This window comes from Canis aureus, chromosome 6 (genome assembly GCF_053574225.1).
Source record: "Canis aureus isolate CA01 chromosome 6, VMU_Caureus_v.1.0, whole genome shotgun sequence".
Lineage (NCBI taxonomy): Eukaryota > Metazoa > Chordata > Mammalia > Carnivora > Canidae > Canis > Canis aureus.
The window spans coordinates 48,192,591-48,218,661 of NC_135616.1; the positions used below are offsets into that span (position 1 = coordinate 48,192,591).

The 26,071-nt window shown below is 38.4% G+C and overlaps 1 protein-coding gene across 1 annotated transcript in view; it reads left to right on the forward strand.

The window, feature by feature from the left end:
• The window catches only part of FH (fumarate hydratase), a 26,992-nt gene extending 8,361 nt beyond the window's left edge, over positions 1 to 18,631 (forward strand). The window contains exons 3-10 of the mRNA XM_077901484.1: positions 1,669 to 1,779; positions 3,725 to 3,901; positions 6,129 to 6,311; positions 8,926 to 9,091; positions 10,621 to 10,824; positions 12,328 to 12,455; positions 13,706 to 13,859; positions 17,133 to 18,631. Of these exons, the coding sequence (XP_077757610.1) occupies positions 1,669 to 1,779; positions 3,725 to 3,901; positions 6,129 to 6,311; positions 8,926 to 9,091; positions 10,621 to 10,824; positions 12,328 to 12,455; positions 13,706 to 13,859; positions 17,133 to 17,275 (1,266 nt within the window). The 3' untranslated portion in view covers positions 17,276 to 18,631. The remainder of the gene's footprint in view (positions 1 to 1,668; positions 1,780 to 3,724; positions 3,902 to 6,128; positions 6,312 to 8,925; positions 9,092 to 10,620; positions 10,825 to 12,327; positions 12,456 to 13,705; positions 13,860 to 17,132) is intronic.
• The last annotated feature ends 7,440 nt before the right edge of the window (positions 18,632 to 26,071 follow it).

Sequence of the window (26,071 nt, forward strand, 5' to 3'; positions counted from 1 at the left end):
TTTTGTCACATTTTGCTTTATCTCAATGAATATCCTGAACTTTTAAAAATACAAAGAAGACTATGATGTACCCTGACCTGGGCAGTATGAATAAACCTAGCCCTTTGTACCTGAGGTCCAAAGGAAAACAAAATAAAAAAAGATTATGAGCTTCTAACATGAGTAAATTAAGAATAAGAAGAGCCTTCTTTTCGCCCCAGTGACATTTTCCCGTTTTATTGTAATTGTGGTCAGTGAAGCTGTGCTTTAATTTTTCTCCGTCCACAGACACTAGGATTGGTCGCTTCACTCAGATGGCCGGAGTGGACAGGCTATCACTTACGACCTTGGCAGTGGTTTCAGCCAGCACTGCAATGTGCTGCCATAGAAATTTAAATTCCCGGGCAGCCCCGGTGGCGCAGCAGTTTAGCGCCACCTGCAGCCCAGGGCGTGATCCTGGAGACCCTGGATGGAGTCCCACGTCGGGCTCTCTGCATGGAGCCTGCTTCTCCCTCTGCCTGTGTCTCTGCCTCCCTCTGTCTCTGTGTGTGTCTCTATGAATAAATCAATAATAAAAAAAAAAATCTTTAAAAAAAACCCAAGATATTTAAATTCCCATCCATGCCGTGTTTAAAGTTTTCAAGTTTCTAATGCTGTGTGCCATTTGTTTCTATCTCATTTGGGTATACTTAAAAATGTTTTAATTCTTAGAATTCAAAATACAAATGTTCCCTTGTTTTATTTCCTTTTCTCTTTGTTCCTCAGCGTGTCCTCTCTTCAGCCCAGGTTCAGCATGTCCTATTCCTTCCTTTTCTTTGTTTCTCCACCTTGATTCTCCTTGAGGACCGTGGCTTCTATGTAATTCCTTCCTTTTCCCTACTCTTCCTTCCTCCTTTACACACTTTACCCTTTCATTTTTTTTTTTTCACTTTACCCTTTCAAATATCATGTGGAATCTAGACTACAATCTCCATTATTAATTTTGGCAAGAACATGTAATTCTCTCTTCTTACAAAAACCAGATTATTACTTCATTGAAATGTCATAAAAAGTTGTGCCATTTCATCCCTTTAAATTTGTTGAGGTGATTTAAAGCAGGAACTGAAAAGATCTGCAAACTGAATGGGTTTGAAATAGGGTTAGATGCATCAGAAGCCATCAGCCCCAAGGGTGTACCCTGGGTTTAAAGAAATATTCTGAGGGACATTCCAGTGACATATGAGGAGTGTCAAGACCTCACTGACTAACTAGAATATCATGCTTTTTGGCTTTAGGATGAAACGATATCCTTTAGTAATGGTTGTTTTGAACTTATCAGCAGTTAAATATTTATTGTTTTTAAAGAGAAGAAGGAAAAATTATAAAGTGACCTGAGTTCCAGTGAGGGAAAATAATGGTGCTTGCTGGTGAAATGATTGAGTGCCATTTGTGTTTATATGTATGAAATAAACACACGTCCATTACAATGTATCGTAAAAAAGTAGAATGAGTTACATTGTGAGTGCCTGTGTGAACAGATACATGATGAATCTTGGTTCCTTACATACCTCTCTGTAATCTTAATGTTACTATAACGTTACTTACCTTAGTGTTTTAGGTATAATTTTTGTACCTGCGTAAAATAATAATCTTAAATTTTTATGCTTAATGAAACTTGCAATTTTGAGATATTTTTCTGATTTATTTTAGATCCCAGTTATTAAAGCTTTTGGCATCTTGAAGCGAGCAGCTGCTGAAGTAAACCAGGATTATGGTCTTGATTCAAAGATTGCTGAGGCCATAATGAAGGCTGCAGATGAGGTAGGAGGTGATAAGTGTACTGTTTACTCAGTGGCATCAGACCCATGTCTCCAGTGGATGAGGTCAGGCTCTGGCAGGAAAAAAGGACACTGAATTCCTGAGTTAATGAATTTCAAGGCAGCATTCTTGTTTGGTGAGGATATTAATATGGTACTTAAAATATTGTGACAAAACTTCTGGATGATGTTATACCTTTTATTTTTTTATTTTCTATTTATTTTTTAAAGATGTATTTATTTTAGGGAGAATGAGAGAGCAAGCATGTGGGGGGAAAGGGCAGAGGAAGAAAAAGACGGAGTCTCAAGCAGACTCTGCATGGAGCCCAATGTGGGGTTCTATCTCACAACCCTGAGATCACAACCTGAGCTGAAACCAAGAGTCGGATGCTTAACTGACTGTGCTACTCAGGTGCCCCATATGTTTTATTTTTAATTCTCTTGACTTTTCCTTTTAATTTATATAGTTTGAAGAAAACTTGTAGAGATACTGTTAAACTTACATATTTGATTTTTTATTTTATTTGTAAAGGATTCCTTTTAAAACTAGTCAGTTATTTTTTGTTTTTTGTTTTTCCCTAAGATTTTATTTATGTGAGAGAGTGAGGGGAGAAAGCATGAGCAGGGGTAGGGGCAGAGGGAGAAGCAGACTCTGCTGAGCAGGGAGCCTGACGTTGGGCTCTATCCTGGGACTCTGGGATCATGACATGAGCCGAAGGCAGATGTCCAACTGACTGAGCCACCCGGGTACCCCACTAGTCAGTTATTTCATGATATGTATGGAGAATGTTATTTTACTAATACACTTTTTATGTAATCTTAAAGAAATAGTCAGAGATAATGATTGAAAACCTGTATTTACAATGTTGTTCATCGCAGTATTATTTATGATTATGACAAGTTAGACAGTACCTGACCATAGCAGATGCTTATATAAATTATATTATAGAGCTCTAGAAAATTAGTTTCTTAAAGAATGTCCTACGATAGAGCCCACTACATAAGAAATACGTGGTGGGGAAGGTAGCAAAATGTATGTATTTTATGATCTTAATTGTGTTTGGAAAAGATGGACAGAAGACATGTGTTTTTCTGTGTGTGTATATATGCACACGAAATGCTTGGGGCAAGCCTAAAAGGAAAAGCCAAAATATCAAGAGTCTCTGTTTCTGAGGGGTAGGGGTATTGTAACTTTCACTTTTCTCACTTCTCAAAAGGTTCCACATTGAACGTCTGTTATAAAACCAGGAAAAAAGTTTTACTAGTTGTCTAAGGTGGTAATGTCTTAAAATGTGGACTGATTTATTTTTTTAAGCTGAATCGTTCTAGAAGATGAAGTTAAGCACCTACCCTCTTAGCTTATAATTAAAAAAAACTTACAGATAACAATATGACAAATAGGGACAAATCTGGACTGTGTTTGTCTCTACAGTTGGCATTTGATACTCATTGGACATCTGTGCAGTGAAACAGCTATTAGAAAACTCATTTCCAAGTAACTCATTCATTATCATGCTGACTCCAGCTATAACATCTGTTGGATATTCCTTCTGAGCAGCACCACAGTAAATGTATCTAGAAACACGTGTGCCAGTCTTAACAGGTGGCCCTACCTGGATATTATTAGAGGAGCAGTTGAAAATACAGAAGAAAGATGGCCTTGCTTCAGGTTTCATGTGAAATCCATGAAATTGTTATATCTTTCAGAGTAGATAACCTTTCATTTTGTAAAGTTAGCAATGGTTGGAACATGTGTTGCAGAAGCTTGGACTTGCTGGACAACACAAGTTGTGTGGCACCATCTATAAATCATTTAGCATATGAGAAAAGTGAGCATCTTTAAAATAGCACTTTATAGGTGACTACTGAATCATAGCTGATCACAATAACTAAGTGAATATTGAATATTTCTTATTTTTAAAAATTCATTTTTTCAACTCTTTCTGCAGGTAGCCGAAGGTAAATTAAATGATCATTTTCCTCTTGTGGTATGGCAGACTGGATCTGGAACTCAGACAAATATGAATGTAAATGAAGTCATTAGCAATAGAGCAATTGAAATGCTAGGAGGTGAACTTGGTAGCAAGAAACCTGTGCATCCCAATGATCATGTTAATAAAAGCCAGGTCAGTATATGATCTTTTCTTTGTTAAAATTGAAAAGGATACCTGAAATTATTCTTGTCAAACAGGCATTAGCTTTTGGACAAAGAAAGTTCATTTGGCTTATATTTTTAGGTGGAAAGGACTTCTTATATGTTCTTTTAGGAATCTCGAATCAATGTCTTAAACTTACAAAAATCTCTATTAGAGCACTTGAATTAGTATATATGTATATTTGTATTGTTTGGTTTGTTTTTTAAAAATGCTTTATTTCTAAGTAATTTTAGAATTTTAAAAGAATTACATAGATACTTCACAGAGTTCCTATTTCCCCTCTCCCAGCTTCCCTTAATGTTAAATATTTTTTATAACCCTGGTACATTTATCTGTGAAATTAACATGGGTATACAGCACTCTCAACAAGACAGACTTTATTAGGATTGCCCTAGGATTGCCCTTTTTTCTTCCAAGATACTATACACACTACACGCTACATTTAGTCACTGTGTTCCCTTAGTCTCCAGTCTGACAGGTTGTCTTTTGTCACCTTGACAGTTTTGAAAGTAGTGATCAGGTATTTTGTGGAACATCCCTTAGTTTGGCTTTGTTTGATGCTTTCTCATGATCAGATAGAGACTCTGGATTTGGAGAAGACTGTTCAGAAGTGAAGGGCTTCTCTTACTACATCATGGCAGGGGCACCTGATAGCACCAGGACCTGGTACTGGTGATGTTAACTTTAATCTCTTGGTTAGATGGGTCTCCTGGACTTCTCCACCCTCTATTCTCTGTTAGAAGGGAGCCATAGAGGCTGCCTGCACCCAGGTACTGCGTGTAAGCTGCTCTTTCTAAAGGGAGGAGTATCAGGGAATTTTGGGTCATATGTTAAATTCAACACAGAACTACTAGGTAACTTTGAGGCTGTGCAAACATCCTCTTTCTCCTTAAACTTTTGTGCACAAATATTACTCATTAGTGGGTCTTACCTGTGGCAGTTAGGACTGTGGTGTCTTAGTGGTGATTTTGTACTTCCCTTATTCCTTCTATTGAAACTTTTAAGATTTGTCCTTTTCTCTCTCCCCCAATACTTACTTAATTCTTTATGTATCCATGGATTCATGAATATTTATTTTATTCTTAGGGTTCTAATCCGATGCTGTTATTTATATTGTTGTTTAGAGTGTTCTAGCTTCAGGAACCCCCTCAGTTGGCTATGTTCTTTGGAAGTATCCCCATTCCCCCTATTTTTCTTTCCTTTTTTTCTTTCTTAAGGCAGTTCTTTACTTTCTTCAACTACCAGGTGCTCCAAGCTTATCATGTTGTTTTCTCCCTGCCCCAGCACCTATTTTCCTAGGGAACTCTTGGAGGATCATACTGGAAAATATTTAGAAATCAATATCTGGCACTAGGTGTAATTTAATATATTTTTAAATATTAATGGGAAGCTTTTTCACATAAGTTTACTACTGTATGAAGGATTTTTCAAACTTAATACTTGCATTTTATATAAACTTATCTTTTATGTATACCATAGTCTGAAATCTATGTGAGAGTAATCCAGAATGTACAGTCAGGTGGAGGAGTGGGGTGGAGCTACATGTGAAGCATGATTGGTGTGCACCACTAATTGTTTGAGTTTAGGTTATAGGTACAAGAGTATTCATTATACCAGTTCATTCTACTTTTGTAAATGGTTTATTATTTTCCATAGTAAGAGGTTGTAAAAAATAATACATCTTTTTAAAATAGCATAATAATTTAAAAGTATGGGTCTCAGTTGAATGCAGAGCATGGAGTATGGACTACCTGGGTAGGTCCCAGTTCTGCCAATTCCTAAATGTTTTGGCAAGTCATATAATTTCTTTGAGAGCTTGGCTTTCCTAGTTTTAAAATGATGAACTACCTCACAAGAATTTTACTCAAATTTAATAAAAGACTATTTATACTGTATAACCGTAAAATATTTTACTATTGCTATCCTTACATGCACCTGTTAATTGTACTTCTTTATCTTTTGCTGTCATTTTCTAGCAGATATAATAATAATAGTAGGTGGCGTATAGAATACAATTCTGAGTTCATTAAACTATGTTGCTGCTTATTTGACCTTAAGTGACCTAGAAGTTGCCACATATAAATGGAATTGAGCACTAAAATCTCACTAAGTTAGTGAGACTTTTTAATAGAGACATTTAATTTGTTTTTTGTTCCTTCTGATTTAACAGTTTACATTTTTTGTAATTTTCCAACAGAGCTCAAATGATACTTTTCCCACGGCAATGCACATTGCTGCTGCCATAGAAGTCCATGAAGTGCTGCTGCCAGGACTACAGAAGCTACATGATGCACTCAATGCAAAATCTAAAGAGTTTGCCCAGATCATCAAAATTGGACGCACTCACACACAGGATGCTGTTCCGCTCACTCTTGGGCAGGTAGAGGAGTGTGACTGGGTTTGATTCAATTTAGGGATTGGTACAAATAGCCAACACATTATCCTCTAAATCACACTAGTTTAAAAGGCCAAATTACAACAGTTCAATTCAGTGGCAGTCACTATTCTGCATTAACCAGCCAGTAGTTTTATTGACACCTTCTGAGGGGAAGAGCGCAGTATATGGACTATGAGCCATTCTCGGGGCAGTCGGCTGGGGTTGAGAGCTTAGCTTTGCTTTGTGGGACCTTAGGAAAATGAGTTAGCTTTTCTGTGCCTCAGTTTTCTGAGTTTTAAAATGAGGAAAATAGGGCAGCCCGGGTGGCTCAGTGGTTTAGGGCCTGCCTTCGGCCCAGGGTGTGATCCTGGAGACCCCGGATCAAGTCCCACGTCGGGCTCCCTGCGTGGAGCCTGCTTCTCCCTCTGCCTGTCTCTCTCTCTCTCTCTCTCTCTCTCTCTCTCTGTGTGTGTGTGTGTGTCTCTCATGAATGGATAAATAAAATCTTTTTAAAAAAAATGAGGAAAATAGCATCTGTATCCTAGCCTAGTTGTGAGTTTCAAATAACTGGTTCACGTAAAGGGCTTAAAACCATACCAACATGTAGTAAGCACATATTGGCGTTAGCTGTCACCATGGTCTTCCTCGTCACCAAAATCATCCTGTCTCCCTTTGTCTCTTACTCTAGATTAGTGGGTTCTATAAAAATTACTTCTAAATTGATTAAACAAGGCATATCTGCCTCTAAGATTGTGTTGGGCCACATAGGAAAGAGGTATTACTCTGTCCCCCAAAATACCAGAAAGCATTTTCATGTTTCTTGATCAATGCCTCACAGAATGTCTAATAGCAAGTGCCATGAAGGAAATGAAAGGAATGCAGGCAATAATTTTTAATAGCAAAACTCTCCTGTAGTTAGGACTTGCACAAATCCAGTATCAACAGATGGTTGTATATACCATGTGTCAGATGATGGTGAGGTGAGTGTTTGCTGCTCTCTTGAGAAGATTCTCATCTGTAGTTTTGTTCAGATGAACACTGCAAGAAGCTTAATTCCTTAGCTTAATTTCATTACAGAAGGAATGAGGAAAACGAAATGATTAGTTGGGATATGGGTGCTATGAGTGAAGCAAGCTCCCTAACTTCAGTTGTGTCTGAAGTCTCTTCTCTTTGCATCGTTGGTTCTTAGTGCCAGGCGTGGTTTCTATGGAGGAGGAGTGTATGTCTGAAACTCTTGAGTATCCCTCTGGTTTCTAATGTTTTTTTGTTTTTTTTTTTTTTTTTTTTTTTTTAAGAACTATTCTTTTTTTTTTTTTTTTTTTTTTAGATTTATTTATTTATTCAGAGAGAGCGAAAGAGAGGCAGAGACACGGGCAGAGAGAGAAGCAGGCTGTACGCAGGGAGCCTGACGTGGGACTCGATCCCGGGTCTCCAGGATCACACCCCGGGCTGCAGGCGGCGCTAAGCCGCTGCGCCACCGGGGCTGCCCCTAATGTTTTCATTGTGTTGTATGTGTTACATGGTGCAAAACTATTGTGCTAATACCTGTTTGGGCCAAGACAGCCTCCTGTGTATCTTCACTGTAACTATTACATCAGAAACATGTTTCTGTTCGACTTTACCTTTACCCGAGCACCTACACTTGCTTTTATTGGAATTGTCTTCTGAGTTTATGCAGGTTTTTCCCAATAAAATTAAACTTCTTCAGTGATTCCAGCTGGTGTATGTATTAGTGACATTAGATTGGGTGGATTAGGTCTCCCTGAAAGGAGTTATATCTTCTAAAATGTTTTCTTTAAAATAGTAAGATATCCAGTACTAGTTACAAGTATTCATGGTTTTTCAGTGTCTTTAGGCAGGAAAGAAGATAGCTTTAGTGTAACCATATGTTCTGGCTTGCTCAATTGAGTTGTGGTTTATACCTTTTGTCCCTGCATAATTCTTATAAGGGCCCCTGCTGTGTTCAGACAATACAGCAGGGCTGTGGCTACCTTTCTTAAAGTGTGTCATATTCTGGGAACCCATGTGGTGTTAATAGCAGAATTAACTTACATTTTGAAGCAGTGGTCTTACTCTGGCCTGTTACCTTCTTGTGCTATTAATTTTCAACCTCTTGAATATTTTTAGGGTCCTCCTGTTCTCTATTAGGTTTTTAAGCTGAAATTGTGTGGAGAAAAGGTCTATGTTTGCATTTGTCTTAGAGAAATTCATGGTTTTTTCCTTTCTCGAAGTTGTCTGGGATACAGCAAAAAAATAAAAATTAAAAAAAAAAAAAAAAAGAAAAATCACCTGCAAACAAACCAATAATTTAATGTACTCAAGTCTTTCTTTTTTAAAGTTTATTTCCTGTATTGTTTTTCTTTGATTTCTATTTTAAAAAGGGTGTTTTAATAGGCTGCATATTATTCTCTGTGGCATTGTCCCACCTTACAGGTTAGTAAGTCTTCATTCTTCTGTATACTTTGTTCATGGTATGAATTAAAATGGTATAAATACCACTTGGTAGCTCATAATTTAGTACCTGAAACATATTTAAAAGAACTTCTGTTTAACACAGAGAAACTTGTAAACTGTTAGGAAATCACATGTTCTCACCTTAATTTCCTTCTCTTTCCAGGAATTTAGTGGTTATGTTCAACAAGTAAAATATGCAATGACGAGAATAAAAGCTGCAATGCCAAGGATCTATGAGCTCGCAGCTGGAGGCACTGCTGTCGGCACAGGCTTAAATACTAGAATTGGCTTTGCAGAGAAGGTTGCTGCCAAAGTGGCTGCACTCACAGGTCAGTGATAATATGAATTATGACTTATTTTCATTATACTAGTCTCTATTTTCTAGGTGTTTCTGTTTTGAATTCTTGTGAATTTAAAGTTAAAAATAATATTTTCCCATCAAACGTGTTTTATGTCTATTTCAGGAGCTGCAGTGTTAATCCTTTTGCTTTTTAAGTTTCCCATTTATGATTCATATAGTATGCAATTAAAATCCGTCAATGCAGGCTTGTTTACTATATGGTGATATTCAGTTACTTTCCCTTCAGAGCTGTTTCAAATACCCATTTTTCAAAGCAGGCAAAATCAGGGGATGGTTGTGACATATTTCTTTCAATGCTATATGTGGAGATATTGACAGGCTTAATTTCTTTTTTTTCCCGTATTATACTGTGATATTTCTCTGAGTTAATGGCCTTTTTGAATCTTGTTCTTCCTTTAGTAGAGAGAATGCTGTGTTCTCAGTAATAACTGTTATTACAGCTGAGTTGTCAGCTCCAGAAAACTTTTTTTTTTTTTTAAAGATTTTTTCATTTATTCATGAGAGACAGAGAGAGAGGCAGAGACACAGGCAGAAGGAGAAGCAGGCTCCATGCAGGAAGCCTGATGTGGGACTCGATCCCGGGACTCTAGGATCTTGCCCTGGGTGGAAGGCAGGCACTAAACCACTGAGCCACCCAGAGATACCCCAGAAAACTCTTCTGAAGATAAAGATGTTATTCACTGATCAGAGCAGACATAATTAGATAGTGCTCATTGTCTAATTCTCTGCTTTCTAGCAGAGAATTGTTTTTTAGTCAAGTTTTAAGTGAGAAGAACTGTCTTATAGGGATTAAAATATGTGATCGTTAAAATTTTGAACACAGGTGACATTGAGTTAAAATGTCTAATTCTTTTTGGCCCCCTGTCTTCTCAGGATTTGTAGAGTCCTGGCTAATAGCAGGACTAGTATAACCTAAGATGGGGGAAAATTGTACTAGCAAAGGAGTGTGGAATAAAGTGAACTTTAGCTACTTTTCATCTTTATTCAATAGTAGTTAGGTATCGGGCAGCCCGGGTGGCTCAGTGGTTTAGCGCCTGCCTTCAGCCCAGGGTGTGGTCCGGGAGACCCAGGATTGAGTCCTGCGTCGGGCTCCCTGAAGGGAGCCTGCTTCTCCCTCTGCCCGTGTCTCTGCCTCTCTCTCTCTGTCTCTCATGAATAAATAAATAAAATCTTAAAAAAAAAAAGAGAGTAGTCAGGCATCATACATGTATTTGCAGAAGAATAGTTTTTTTTCTTTCAAGGCATTTATTGTATTTGTTTCTTTATTCTTTAAACACACTGGTATCACTAGATTCTTCCTACTTGTTGAGGACTTCTTAAGGAAACCTAGACAAAGCTTGAAATCATAAAATAAGCATATTTTCTTGAAGTAAAATTTTTCTTCTGTTCCGTTTTTGCTTTTCATACCCTGGAACTTTCTGTTTAACTTGCTGATATTAGAAAAAAAACATTTAATTTTACCTGTTATATCAGAAAGTTATTATTTTTTTTCTTCAGGCTTGCCTTTTGTCACAGCTCCAAATAAATTTGAGGCTCTAGCCGCACATGATGCTTTGGTTGAACTCAGCGGAGCTATGAACACTACGGCCTGCAGTCTAATGAAGATAGCAAATGATATTCGTTTTCTGGGTTCTGGTCCCCGGTCAGGTCTGGGAGAGCTGATCTTGCCTGAAAATGAACCAGGAAGCAGTATCATGCCAGGTAATAACAGAGCTGATAAATATTAGCTCTGGAACTTGACAAGAACCTGGGCATTCTTATGAACAGAGCATGTCCCCTTGTGTTCAGCATGATCCCAGACATGGGTAAGGATATGTGTGGCACACTTATTTCAGAATGTCTTTGCAGCCACCTTTGATCTGAACTGGCAAGATCAACGAACAATGCAGGAAAAGAGAATTTTAGTTGGTACATGTATTTTGATTCCTACGTTAGAGAATATGTAATAGTTCCATCTTTCATAATCCAAAGCCAGAAGAATTCTTAGCCAGCTGCTAAAGTGTTCAGCATGGGTTGAATAAAAATGAATTATTCCACCTGCCTGTTATTTCATTTTTCGCTTTGGGTTTTGGCCTGTCAGATAAGAGAAGTGACAGACACTGGCTTTCTGGATTCTAGCAAGTCATTTGACAGACTTCTGTGACATTCACGGAATCCTGTGGGGACATGTGGGTAGCCCTGTTAGACAAACGTATTGGGTGAACAGTGACACTTAAGTGACACTAATGAGTTGACTTCAGACTGGAGGTGTGTCTTGATCGCAGGCCAAATGGCTCTGCCCCTCCACCACTTTGCTGCTGGCTGAGGGTAAAGGCAGGGAGTACGTGTGGATCACATCAGCAGATAAGGAAACAGTGGTACACCAGGTGACAGGATCAAGATTCATAAAGAAGGGCCTCTGTAGGTTTGACTAAAAAAGTGACTTTTAACAGTGAAAAAGAAAGACCTGATTATAGATTCTTTTAAAGCTATGCACACGTATAGAGTGAGAAGGGATCTGATTTGAAAATAGTTCACATTGCAAAATGATACGAGTTTAATTGACTGCATATTCAAGGTGATTGCTAGAAAAGGGAAGCCCAGATTCACAGATAAGGAAAGAACCTTCCCAGGGTGTTGCTTTGTACTGGTCAGAGGAATCTGGGGTGTCTTGTTCAAACTTGAGTTTGTCAGAGGGGTGCTCCCGGGGTGGCAGGGCTCTGGAGACTCATGACAATGAGTAGGAGAATTTCAGCATAACATCAGCTTCCTCTGTATCAGTGAGATGCCTCTTCTATAAGTATTCCTGTAGCAGCCTACTTCTCTGTATTTACCCCCATGTACTGTAATTGCCTGCTCTCTCTCCGTGGTCTCCAGATCCTGGAGGGCAGAGGCTGCATCACTCACTACAGTAGGTATGTTCAGTGCTTAGCTCTGTAAATGTCAACAATGAACGAAAGCCATGGAGATGGAGAGGGCCGTATTCAGCATGTGGGTGCGAGTACTCATTAGCCATTGAATGAATGGTTCATGGCTTGTGGCAGCCCATCCCTCTTTATTCACCTGGTTTGTTTCATTATATCAGCACGGATGCTTGGGGACTTGTTTTACTGAATGAAGTTAGATTTTCTTCTCATGATTATTTGACATAATACCTAATCTTAATGACACTTGAGTCCATGAGCATGTTCGATATGGAATCTTTTCTTGGTGGCTCTTTTAAAGGCAAGGTGAACCCTACCCAGTGTGAAGCACTGACCATGGTTGCAGCCCAAGTCATGGGGAATCACGTTGCTGTCACTGTGGGAGGCAGCAATGGACATTTTGAGTTGAATGTGTTCAAGCCAATGATGGTAAGCTTTACATTCGATTTTTAATGTTTTTTGACTAAAGGCTAATTGTGAGCAGGGTGGCATCATCTTTATCTTTTCATCCAGTTTCCTCAGCTTCAGATAACAGAGCTGTCATCATTTGGAGTTCTTAATTTGTGTAAAGTGTCGTATCTAAAATATATTAGAGGCTTATTATCAGTTTGCGTCTGGCGTGAAGTCTCGTTTTAATCTGATAAGGACACGCAAATGACATATTAATATTCATTCAATATATTTGTCAAATCTGTATCAGGCACTGAATTGGGTACTAGTGATAGAACAATAAGACATATTTTTTTTGCCCTCACAGAATGTACATTCTCATGAAAAATGAAAGACAGGCCAAAGCAGAACTTGGATATCGTAGCCTTTGCTTTCATGTCAGATTCCAAACAGTTAATACCAGCTGCCTGGCAGATGTAGGTGTGTAACAAATGTAAACAAAAATCTGTTTTTTGTCTTTAGTAGAAAATATATCAAGGTAATCAACATTTGCCTTATATTAAAGTCATTAGTATCAAATGAAACCTGGAAGTTCTGAGCCTTCTACTGGAGTCTATTGTCAGGACTATAGTTTTCAGAGGTTTTAGACCAAAAGAGAGTGTGATGTGGGTACATCTTTATACATATTGGAAATGTTACCAAAAAGGAAAGAAAAAGCTAAAGCAAACAAATTGATTTTATGTTGGTTTTAAATATTGTGTGAAAGGTTACTTTAAAGGGTCTGAGGAACATTTGTTTTATAAAGCATGAAAAATATGGTGACCATTAAGTCCTGGGAAGCCCTCACTGCATGGCTGCCTCCAGCTGCTGAACCTTCTAACCTCTACATCTTCACTTCTCTTCCAGAAGATTCTTTTTCCATCTCTGGTTATCTAAGGCCACTCCATCAAATAGGACTTCACCGATTCCTACAACTGGGATTAATTTCTCTTTCTTTGTGCTAACATTTCATACCTGTGTTTTATCACACTATAGGGTCTCTTGGGTGCCAGTTATTTGTATTTATGGCTCTTACCTCTTTTAGATTTCAGTGTCCTCAAAGGTTCATAATTTCTTTCATATTTGTTTCTGTGGGTATAGTCCTTTCAATTTGTAGGAATGCTATGCTATCAAATTACATATTCATTTTTGAACCTGCACATAATATGTTATTGGACAGAAAAGGCTCAATAAGCAGTTCTCTCTCTCTCTCTCCCTCTCTCTACCCCCTTCTCCCCGCCACATCACAGATCAAAAATGTGTTACACTCAGCCCGGCTGCTGGGAGATGCAGCTGTTTCCTTCACAGAAAACTGCGTCATGGGAATCCAGGCCAACACAGAGAGGATCAGCAAACTGATGAGTGAATCTCTAATGTTGGTGACAGCTCTTAATCCTCATATAGGTAAGATATAAGGAGTAATAATGTCATTTTGAATACAAAATTAAATGGTTAAAATACATTTTTTAATGATTTTATTTAAGGCTCCTAAGCAGGGAGCCTCATGTGGGGGCTCAATCCCAGGACCCCAAGATCATGACTTCAGCCGAAGGCAGATGCTTGAACCAACTGAGCTACCCAGGTGTCTGTCCCAAGCTAAATTTTTTTTTTAATGTTTTTTAAATTTATTCATGAGAGACACAAAGAGGCAGAGACATAGATAGAGGGAGAAGGAGTCTACCTTTGGGGAACCTGATGTGGGACTCGATCCTAGGACCCTAGGATCATGACCTGAGTCAAAGGCAGAAGCTCAACCGCTGAACCACCCAGGCGTCCCCAAGCTAAAATATTTTTAAGAGATTATTGGATCAGGAAGGGTAGGAGATTCCTTTTCAGACATTGTTTTAGTAAAATCTCATAAAATATTTGAAATTGTGTTGAGGGATCCCTGGGTGGCGCAGCGGTTTAGCGCCTGCCTTTGACCCAGGGCGCGATCCTGGAGACCCAGGATCGAATCCCACGTCGGGCTCTCGGTGCATGGAGCCTGCTTCTCCCTCTGCCTATGTCTCTGCCTCTCTCTCTCTCTCTGTGACTATCATAAATAAATAAAAATAAAAATAAATAAATTTATTAAAAACATGAAATTGTGTTGAAAGACACTTTATATATTAATATACTGTTATTCTTCATTTTATTTGAAGTGTGATAAACTCAGAAGTTCAAACTTACATAAATCTTAATGGTATTGAGATGCTGAACCTTCTGTGCAGATTACCTGGGAGAGGTCCCCTCGGTAATGTCAGCGTCACTAGGTGGCACTGGCCGATTAGCAATGTGGGATGAATTCATTTTTCTGCCTTCTCTAGGTGATCTACTACACTTTGTAGTTTTATTCAATTCAGAAATGGGAAGTTACCAATAAGAACAAAAGGGAAAAAGGCTAGCACTCATTGCTTATAGGGAAAGGGGGGGGAAATGTAAATATTTTATCTAAAACCATGATTCATATTGCAAACCTTTTCCAGAATTGTAAATATTTTATTATGTAAATTCAAACTTACCGACTTGGGATTGTGGAGAGACTATAGTGATCCTCACTAAAGGTACAGTTTGACTTGTAGTTTTAAGGTATTCACTGCATTGTTATGACACCTTGAAAGCCTTTCCTTTCCCACTTTCTTATTGCTGAGCTGAGATTGTTAACATTTTATTTGATTTTCTATTTTAAAATAAGTTATGATACAGTCCTTAGCATGATATGATTGCTGTTTAAAATATTCTTTTAAGTTCCCAAACTTTCAAGGCAGATTTTTCTGTTTATTGGCTTCACATCAAACAATTTCAGTTGTATAAAGTTAGAGCTCATTTGATTGCTTCAGGTAGCTCTGAGCCTAGTATGATATATATCGTTTTCTTTGGTGTAGTATTGAGATTGGTAATAATATTTTGATCCTTTTAAAATTATTGTATATTAGCATTCAGCCAGAGAGCTACACAGGGGAACCCAGAGGCTCATGTGAGAAATGTTCCCTCACATCTGTGCTTTAGAACACTTAAATGAGGGGGGTGCTCCCAACGCTGAATGATTGATTGATTAGTCTTTGTTGGAGTCAGTTTTCCATGAGGTAAAGGCCATACAAGGATAAAGGGACAGCGTGAACCTTGCAGCTGCTCATCAGGGGTGCTCTGTGCGCTCATTATGGAGCAGGCTAGCTGCTAACAGGCTCTGTAGGACCTGAAGAGAAGAACTGAATGGTTAGTTTAAGACTTACACTCTAACGTCATCAACATAAGAGTACACAATACCGAATAATGGCCCTGATCATTTGATGAAAATTCTTTCTCAAAGTTACTCAGATCAGTAAATGCCCTTTTCAACACGTTTAGTGTTCACAGGTTCAGGTGAGTACTAAAATTGCCCATAATTTGCTGCATAGATGGTTAATGGTTCTGTGCTGATATGTAACATCTTGCCTGGTTGACAATCGTGTTGCCTCAGCAGGCTTTTGTGTCTTTGACCGTAGTCCTCTGATATGGGGATATTTTGGGGTTTTTTTTCCTCCTCGTTGGTTTCATTTTTGTTTTTTCTGTTTTTTCGCTTTTTTAAGATTTCATTTATATGAGGAGGGGCAGAGGCAGAGGGAGAAGCAGGCTCTCCACTGAGCAGGGAGCCCTACTCGGGGTTTGATCCCAGGACCCTGGGATCACGACTTAGCGCAAGTCAGACACTTCACCAACTGAGCCATACAGGCACCCTTTTCTGTTCTTTCTTGCTTTTGCCTTCCTACCTTTTTCTCAATTGTGTTAAGTCAAGACAACTTGCAAAGCTGCCCTACCCTTTAATTCCAGAAGCAAATAACTGAAGCAAACAGTATACCTCTGGTCTTTGGCAGGAGAATAGATTTATGCTAAACCCCCCCCCCCCCCCCCCGTATCCTTGCAGTGTCTGGGAGGCCCCCCCACCGTCATGCACCTTGCCCCCCTCAGAGCCAGTTCCCCCCACAGCTCCTACCCAGTGGTGCTGTTTGCTGGGGCACTGTAGCACACAGCTCGTTATGCTGTGGTAGAAAGATTGCTTCCAGTTAAACATGTTTTTAGAATCAACACATATTTTGACTTTTCAGATGTATATTTTCATGTCTTCATGCTATTTTGTTTTCTTGTATTTTCCTCTCTGAATATAGGAGTTATTTTGTGGTGTAGTAATAATGTTTTTGATCCTTTAAAAATTATTGTACGTTAGCATTTAGCCAGAGAGCTACACAGGGGAACCCAAAGATGATTGAAGTGATCAATTATACTTAGGAACAAATCTGCTATAGAAAGTGAGGAATGTTTAGTCTGTGTCACTTAACAAATGTAAAGGTTTTATTTTCTATCAGAAATGACAGCTCTTGGGGATTTCTGGGTGGCTCAGTGGTTTAGCACCTGCCTTCGGCCCAGGGCGTGATCCTGGAGACCTGGGATTGAGTCTCACGTCGGGCTCCCTGCATGGAGCCTGCTTCTCCCTCTGCCTGTGTCTCTGCCTCTCTCTGTGTGTGTCTCATGAATAAATAAATAAAATCTTTTTAAAAAAGAAATAACGACTCTGAAGATCATGACTTTAATATTTTTAAGATTAAAAATGTTACTTAAGAGATCAGTAGCCTCAGTATCAAGTAAATAATGATGACCTTTTGTTTTAGAAAACCAGGTTTCACTATGAACACCTATATTGCCTTTTTATTTTCTCTTCAGGGTATGACAAGGCAGCAAAGATTGCTAAGACAGCACACAAAAATGGATCAACCTTGAAGGCGACTGCCATTGAGCTTGGCTATCTCACCGCAGAGCAGTTTGATGAATGGGTGAAACCTAAGGACATGCTGGGTCCAAAGTGATTTAAATAAATTTATAATAAAAACAATTATGTTCTAAAAAAAAGAGACAGAAATGGAAAAGACTTCTTATTCTTAAACAGAGATGGATGAATGTGTAAGGAAACTGCTTCTGAACTCGACTGTGTCTAGCAAGCAACTTGGTCGACCTAAGAAGCCCTAGGATGTGCTGAGTCCAAAGTGAATTTGAAAAGTGTAAAATGAAGCAATTAAATGTGTAAAGTCAAAGGAAACACTCATTTTTCTTCTATGTTAATTGACTACTATAGTCGAATCTCATTTTGGTGTATGTGTGTCCATTACTTCACATTCTTTATAAAAGAGCCATATACATTTTTAAAGAGTTTTAGTTTTTTTGCTTGGTGTTGTTTTCAGTTCCCCTATAATGAAAAAGTACCTGTTGTTTTGTTCCTAAGTCATATACTTCCATTTCTTTTCTTCTGTGATTTGGGAGCATAAGCTCACTTGCCCCTCAGATGTATGCGCATGCACACATGTGTGCATATGAGTATATATGCGTGTGTGTGCCTGAGCATATGTCTGTCAGGAAATGGGGCAGGTTTAAAATTGGGGCCGACATATTCCATGTGCTGCGGACACACACACCCCCCTCCTGTCCTTAGCTGAATGACCACAGAAGAGCTGCTGCCTATGGGCCAGGAATTGTAGGGTGTGCATGAGCAAGGACCAGGGTGCAGGCTGGAACTTGGGAAGAGAAGGGAGGGGGTTGTGATCTCTCTGCGCCAATGCCAGGATTTTTCAGCAGGAATTTATTGGAAACAACCACAGGGGATTTTGAACAAACCGGTCTGGGGAGATCAGGCCTGATTGAACTAAAACTGAAGCTAAAGGCTTGATTGAACATAGAATCCGCCTCCATTATGGAGGCAGTAGGACAGTTTGGTTTGTTATTTTCTTCATTCCTCATGTGGTAAATTATGGGATCGTGGAGACAAAATCCCGCCAGATAAAGCATCTCATTTGTAAGTAGTGCTCTATCAAGTGTTTTTTTTTAAAAAATGGGAAGCGCCACCTGATACTTCTTGGAAAATTGGCAGTCAGCACCCATTCCCTGTGGTATTTAGAAGGCAGCATAGATAGCATGTAAAATTGTAATTAAAGTTCTAGAACCTTTGTGATGAAAAATAGAATTATGTTCTTATAATTAATCTCTTAAGTCTGAGTGGGCACTCTTTTTTTTTTATCATAAAAAGGATTTCAAGCTTTTTTGTGGAACTGGAAACTATCAGATATACTTTCCATCCCATCAGTAGTCGTTTTTGCCAGTGTTCTTCACATGCTGGTGATATGATGCTTGCACAGTTTGCTTTAAAATAAAGCTTGCATTCTCTTTGTCTACTTTGTTTCAGAAAATATTTTTACTGGAAAAAAATCATATAAATTGCTTAGTAGTGCCTGGAAGTTGACAACCCAGCTGGCAAATGTGTCGTGGAACTTGGTGTTGTGGACGTTATGCCTTGGCAGGCATCCTCCGTCTAAATAGGCCGTCATATGAGGGCTCAACTAGAGACGTAAGCAGTTATGTAACATAACAGCAGATTGAGTTGCTCACCTCAAACAGTCTTTGCGCAGCATATCTCTCCTCACATATTGTACGCCATCACTGAGTCTTCTGAGCTGACAGTCATCTTTGTGTGATATTTCTGAAGGAAAACTGCTTTATGATATGATCCTAAATAAGTGTTTTAGAATTCCCTGGTGGGGGGTTGTACTGAAAAGTCCACCTCAGTGTTTTGTCTTCATGGGATGTTTGGCAATATTTAGAGACATTTTTGGTTAAAATGTCAGATAAACATGTTTAAAATGGACACAAAAACAATCCATTGATTGTGAACAAACGTAGAATGAATGACAGGGGCTTTATTGAGCAAACTAATTTCAGAGGAGGAAAGTCATGGGATTTATGAACTGATCAGTCTGGAACTACCAACATGACACACAGAAATATCAAGGAAATGAATAGTAAGTCATGGGGCAAATTTGCTCATTTAACTGTTTAATTTGGTTGACAGAAAAAAAAACTGTATTCACAAAAATGTATGAGAATATTTCATACCCAAACATTTTAAACAGCATGTTCTTGAATAGGGCTGTGTTATGCCTCTTTCATTTCCTCTTCAATTGTCCTTTTGATTTATAACCGTGATAGTGAGAAATCTGGGAGAGACAAATTTATTTTTTAAAAGATAGAAAGATTAAGCTTAAAATGGTAATTTAGAATCAATTTGTTGGTAGGGAGTAAGAGGTACAAACTCCCAGTTATAAATAAATCATGGGAATGCAGTATACAGCATAGGGAATACTTTAATATAGCAATAAAATATAGCAATATTGTAATACTTTAGTGACAGCCAGTAACTAGACTTGTGTGGAGCATTTTGTAATGTAAATATCTAATCATTCTGTACACCGGAAACTAACAGAATATTGCATTTCAGTTATACTTTGATAATTTTCTAAAAGTTTGGAAGAAAAACTGTGTCATGCATCATAGAAAAGGGTTTCTTATAGCAAATTTGTCAAATTTAATTCAGTAACTGGCTTTTGAGCAACTGATCCAGAGCAACTTGTGTGTGTAATTTTTGTGAGGAGAAAGAAGCTGCTGATTATTTCTTATCATTTGTGAGGTCAAGAGGCAAGGCACTGAGATCATGCAACTCTGTGTCAAGCCAGACGTGAGGCCACTGTGTTGGGGTCTTCTGACACTCTACCCTTCACATTAGGGTCCCCCCGACCACTGCCAAAGACTGACTATGGGTACCCAGCTACAGACCAGGATGCTGAGATGAGCACCAAAAAGCTCATAGTACCAAGCATTTCCACTCATAAGCCTCTGGAATGAGAAGCCTTCCGTCCCTGGGATTGAAGGGTAGAAGAGAATGAAGGTTTCCCATACCTACCATTACACTCTAACGGATGAGCCTCCTCTGTAAGAATCTGTCGTCGAGAGTGTTCATTTTGCCTCCATCCAGTGAGTAGGAATGTTCCGTTCTTGATGAGAGCTGCATGTTTTCATCAGTAACTCAGGGCTATTCCTCACATCAGATGTTTAAGCAGAGGTGAAATGTGAAGCTGTATGAAGAATGGCCAAGCAAGATGCAGAAGGAAGATGAGAGGTAACCACTGAAGGAGATAGATGTGATCATGGAGGTTAATCAGAGTGGCTCATGCTCTAGACACTTGGAGGAGAAGAAGGAAGCAGGTAGATTCAGTGGAGTCCAATTCCACCTCTGCAGCCTCCTGGTTAGCTTTCTGGCCACTACTTGATGCCTATGAACCCATATCCTTATCATTAAGATGGATTTCTTGATACATATTTGTACTTATTTCCCTAAACTCATGTATATACATGAAGTACCTAGCACAATGCCCACCCCAGTTAGCATCTCCATTTCACTCCTTGAAGACAATGGGCAAAATTGCCAAACATTGGACAGATTTTTAAAAGGATGAGACTGAGGTGAAATAAGATTCAGCCATTTTTTCCTTCGAGTTTGTTCAGCTTTATAATTTACCTAAGTGGGAGCACTTTGCAGAATTAAAGGAGTCGATAAAATAATTAAAATTGTACTATTTTTGAAACGTTTATGCACCAAACAATTGTTTTTATCATATTGGTGGACCTATAAGTAGTGCTACTCAAAAGCTAATTTCAAAAATAGAATTCTCTCCAAAATAATAACACATATGTATGTACATTAAAAAGCAAAATTTAAAAATAATTCTATTGATTGAACATTAAACATTGCAGAAGCAATGACTCTTGGTACCTGTTCATATAATTTGGTCAGTTCCTTATTAGTTTTCTCTAATAAAGTGTCATTCTTTTTAAAGAATGTATTTTTTCCAAAAGGGTCTTATTATTTTCAGTTTTTATATGAAATTGTCCGTAGTCTTTAAAATTGCATTAATGTGGGAAACTTAGGTGGCTCAGCTGTTGAGTGCCTGCCTTCGGCTCAGGTCGTGATCCCGGGGTCCTGGATTTGAGTCCCACATTGGGCTCCTTGTGGGGAGCCTGCTTCTCCCTCTGTGTCTCTGCCTCTCTCTGTGTCTCTCATGAATAAATAAATAAAACCTTAAAAAAATAAAATTAAATTGCATTAACAGTTAATAAATGTGAAATTTTGACATTTTCAATTTACTCTTCTTTGTATACTAATATTTTTAATTGCCCAATTAGTTTCTATAGCTGCGGATATACATGATAGGCTCAAAGCAAATTCTGTTAAATGGAGGATACTTATAGTTCTATTTTTTTGGATTGAAGTATGTAAATTTTAACCTAATACTCTTTTGCTTGCTATTTTAACCTAATATTCTTTTGCTTCCATTCAGACTAATTTCAATAAGTGTTGTTTTAATTTTAAAATTTGAGTATAGTTGACACACAATGTGACATTAGTTTCAGGTGTATGACGCAGTGATTCAAAATCTCTATACCTTATGCTGTGCTCACCCTGCCTCCAACACTATTATATCAACTACATTCCCTGTGGTGTGCCTTCTGTCCCCATGACTCATTCATTCCTCAACTGGGAGCCTGTACCTCCCACTCCCCTTCACCCATTTGGCCCATCCCCCAACCCCTTCCTCACTGGCAATCAATGGTTCTCTGTATTTACAGGTCTGATTCTGCTTTTTTGTTTGTTTATTCCTTTGTTTTGTTTTTATTCCACATATGAGTAAAGTCATAGGGTCTTGTCTTTCTCAGCCTTACTTATTACACTTAGCATAATAGATTAGACATTAATAAGTCAGGCTAAGATAAAGAAGTTGTTTTTATTTTTTATTTTATTTTTTAAGAAGTTGTTTTCATTTATGATTTGTTTGCCATACTTAGATGCTGTGAAGTAGATGTTTCTATTAATCCTATTCCAAAACAAAATATTAATTTGCGCAATTATAAGTGGGAATTTCATACAAAGAGTTTTCTCAAACTCTTTGAGATGCTTCTAATGAAATCATGCATGGTTGGAGCTCTCATCATGTAATTTGCTTAGTTTTTGTTGGAACAAATTTCAATGTCTTACTGTTTGCAAGCTTTGTTTTCAATCATTGCAATTCAAATTAAAAGCTGCAATACCTAAAGCTGCTGGTGCTCCATTCATCAAATATCTTGATCAAAAATCTCCAACTTTATTCATTTCCCATGGCTAATGTGACAAATTACTGCACATTTGGTGGTTTATGACACAGAAATTTAGTTCTAATTGCCTAAAGTCTGAAATCCATCTCACTAGCCAAAGTCAGTGTCTATGGCCACACCCCGCCTGAGACTCCTGGGGAGAATCCCTTCTTGCCTCAGCCTCTGGCGGTTGTCAGCAATCCTTGGACTGTGTCTGTATCATGCCCTTCTCTGATCTCACACTCACTTGGCTTCCTCTTCTGCTTGTGTCAAATTTCCCTCTTTCTCTTTTATAAGAATGGAGGGTCTACCTTTAGGGTTCACCCCGATAATCTAGGACAAACTGACCACCCAAAGATCCTTTACTTAATTACATCTACAAAGTCCTTTTTTACTGTGTGAAGCAACATTCACAGGATCTAGAAATTAGGACCCAGACATCCTTGCAGCCATTATTCATGATACTAAGCCAAATAATGTTGAACAACATGCAATTGCAATTTAGAAGGTGCATTTATAAAAAATTTAGTTCTGTTGTATGTCACTTAGGATGATTTATGAAGTCATTCTTTAAAAGCTTGAGGAAATGTGTGCACCACCAGTTTAAATTATTTTCAACATAAGCTTCATTGATTTTTTTTAAGTAAATATGTAACATTTATATATTTTGGTAAAGACATCTTCTATTTCAATTGGAAGAATACCACAGCTTGTTTGAATTGTGTTTAGACCTCAAACAGTTCTAAACACACTTTTGCTTTACTGGTTTCTTAATTTAGTGAAATCATTGTTTTTGCCACCACACTGTCTTCCACCAAAATAAGTATCTGTATCACAAGATCAATGTTGAACTTTTTAAAAGATTTTATTTATTTAATTGAGAGACAGAGAAAGCTGGGGGGTGGGGAGCAGAGGGAGAGGGAAGGAATTTCAAGCAGACGCCATGCTGAGCATGGAGCCCCACGTGGGGCTTGTTCCCAAGACCCTGAAATCATGACCTGAGCTAAAGCCAAGAGTCAGATGCTCAACCAACTGAACACCCAGGTGCCCCTCAATGTTGAACTTTTTAATAGCATTTACAATAATATTCATGATACTGTTTCACCTCTAACACACCAACAAAAATAGTTTTCAATCATTATTGGAGATAATGGACTTCCTGTTTGGAACAATTAGTGAATGATATAAAGAAGGCACCATGTAACTCTTTGATTAATGAACCCAACTTTGTGGCTTCACTTTTTTTTAAGACTTTATTTTTCTTTGAATAGTGTTAGGTTCACAGCAACATGAGAGGAAAGTATGGAGATTTTCCATTTACCCCCCACTCCCACCCATGCACAGCCTCCCCCATATCGCTGTCTCATACCAGATGGTACATCTGTGCCAATGATGACCCTACAAGGACACACTATTATAACCGAGAGTCCATAATTTACATTAGGTTTCCCTCCTGGTATAGCACATACCATGGGTTTGAACAAATGCATAGTATTATGGCTTCACTTCTGCTATGCACACAAAAAACTTGCAAGCCAAAACACATGAAATTCATTTCGCAGGATAGTCATTGAAGGTAAATGAAAAAGCCATGCTTCACAAAGCAAGATGTAAATGCACTTTCTACAGCTGCATATTTTAAATGATCTTTGTGCATTGTCTCTTAAAGTAACTATTAACTTTTGAAATAGGTACTCAAGCTTCTTCAGCAGATTTATGCCTTCTGGTTTTCACATCATCAGTGATACCCTGAAGGTAGATGTAAATGTGGACAAATATTTTGATAAAGTGGCATATTCATCCTTAACTTCCTTGATAAATGAAAGGCAGTACTTTTTTTTTTATTATTAAAAATGTGCTTCTTGGGGCATCTGCATGGCTCAGTTGATTAAGTATCCGACTCCTGATTTCAGCTCAGGTGTTGATCTCAGGGTCAAGAGTTCAAGCCTCATACGGGCTCCACACTGGGCATGGAGCCTACTTAAAAAAAAGAAAAAAGCTACTTTTGAGTTTATTACTTCTGACAAGGCTTATTAAAATCTTTAAAAAATATTTACCAAATAATTGAATAATTAAACAGGTGTAGATTTATGGTATACAATAAATATTGAAACTATTGCGGCAAGAGTGCTCCAACCATTCACTATATGCTCTATGGCAAAGACTGCTCAGTCTGTATTTCCTACCACGTGTATGTAATATAGGCCTGTACTGGCTTCCTTTCATTGCAATAACAAACTGCCACAAAATTAGTGGTTTAAAAACCACGCAGTTATTCTTCTATAGTTTTGGAGGTCAGAAGTCCAAAATCAGTCTCTCTTGTTGGCAGGACTGATTCTTTCTAGAGGTTCCAGGGAAGAATCCATCTATTGCCCTGCCTTTTCCAGCTTCTAGAGGCTGCTTGCATTTGCTTTCATCTCACATTCCCTACTGCTCATTCTGGCAGGGATGGCTGCATCAAATACACCTTCCCACCAGCACTATTTTTAATTTTTATTATTTTAACACTGTCATGAGCTCCTGGCCACCTTTCTAATTATTTTTCTAGATAGAGCAGTGAGGGGAGGTTTTGAGAGTCAAGAGCATGGACTTGTAAGAGTATTCTTGATATATTCTCATTTTTCCTGGCGGTTATATTCTATAAAGCCATGACGAAGACTGAGCTAGCAAATACTGAAGCGTTGCTCCTGGAAGAAATACAAAGTTAGGATCTTCAGGACTCTGATCTAAACATTTCATTAACTGATCAATACCTTGTGTCATGTATTTAGGCTTGAAAATCTTGTATTTAATATATGTTGTTGCTTCATTAATATGGAACTCATGGCCCACAGCGCTGTAACTCATGCCGAGACTAAGCATGCCTCACTTCCTCTGGGAAGCACATCACAGCCTCTTGTGATTGGGGGCTCCAGACAATGCATTTGGGGGCCATTTTAAACAGCAAAGTCAGCCACAAAAAGCACAAAAGTGAGAAAAACATAGGGCTAATAGACCATGAAAAGAACACTGTCGGGGAGGGAGAATTCGCTCTCCACTCTCAAGGTCTTCCAGCTGGACTAAGAGTTAAGTTGATGGGACAGATTAACAGGAGAAAAAAAAACACAAATTTTATTACATGCACACAGAGGACCAATAAGGAAATTGAGGAATTCTAAGTCTAAGCTGCTGTGGTAGTAGATAGTAAAAAGTAACAAGGTTTATTTCTGCAGCCTTTTTGACTTTAATTTTCACTATCTCTGGTGATGAGCTTGTCTTTTTACTTCTTAGTATAGGGAAGATATTTTTCATATGGGATATTTGTTTCCTGCTTTCAGGGGAACAGAGTAGGGTCTGAGTGTCTTGCACTGGTTGTTTTTAAAAATATTTTATTTATTTATTTGAGAGAGAACACTCATTTGAGAGAGAGCACAGGTAGGAGGGTGGGGGAGGGGCAGAGGGAAAAAGAGAAGCAGACTCCCCACTGAGCAGGGATCATAACCTGAGCAGAAGGCAGATGCTTAACCAACTGAGCTACCCAGGAACCCTGCACCAGTTGTTTCTTAACTAACTTTTATTTTAGATAAATAACATGCTAAAGTTACACATTTTGGGTGCCTGCCCTTGGCCCCTACAATGCTTTTTGCAGAACGAGAGCTGAAATGAGAAGACAG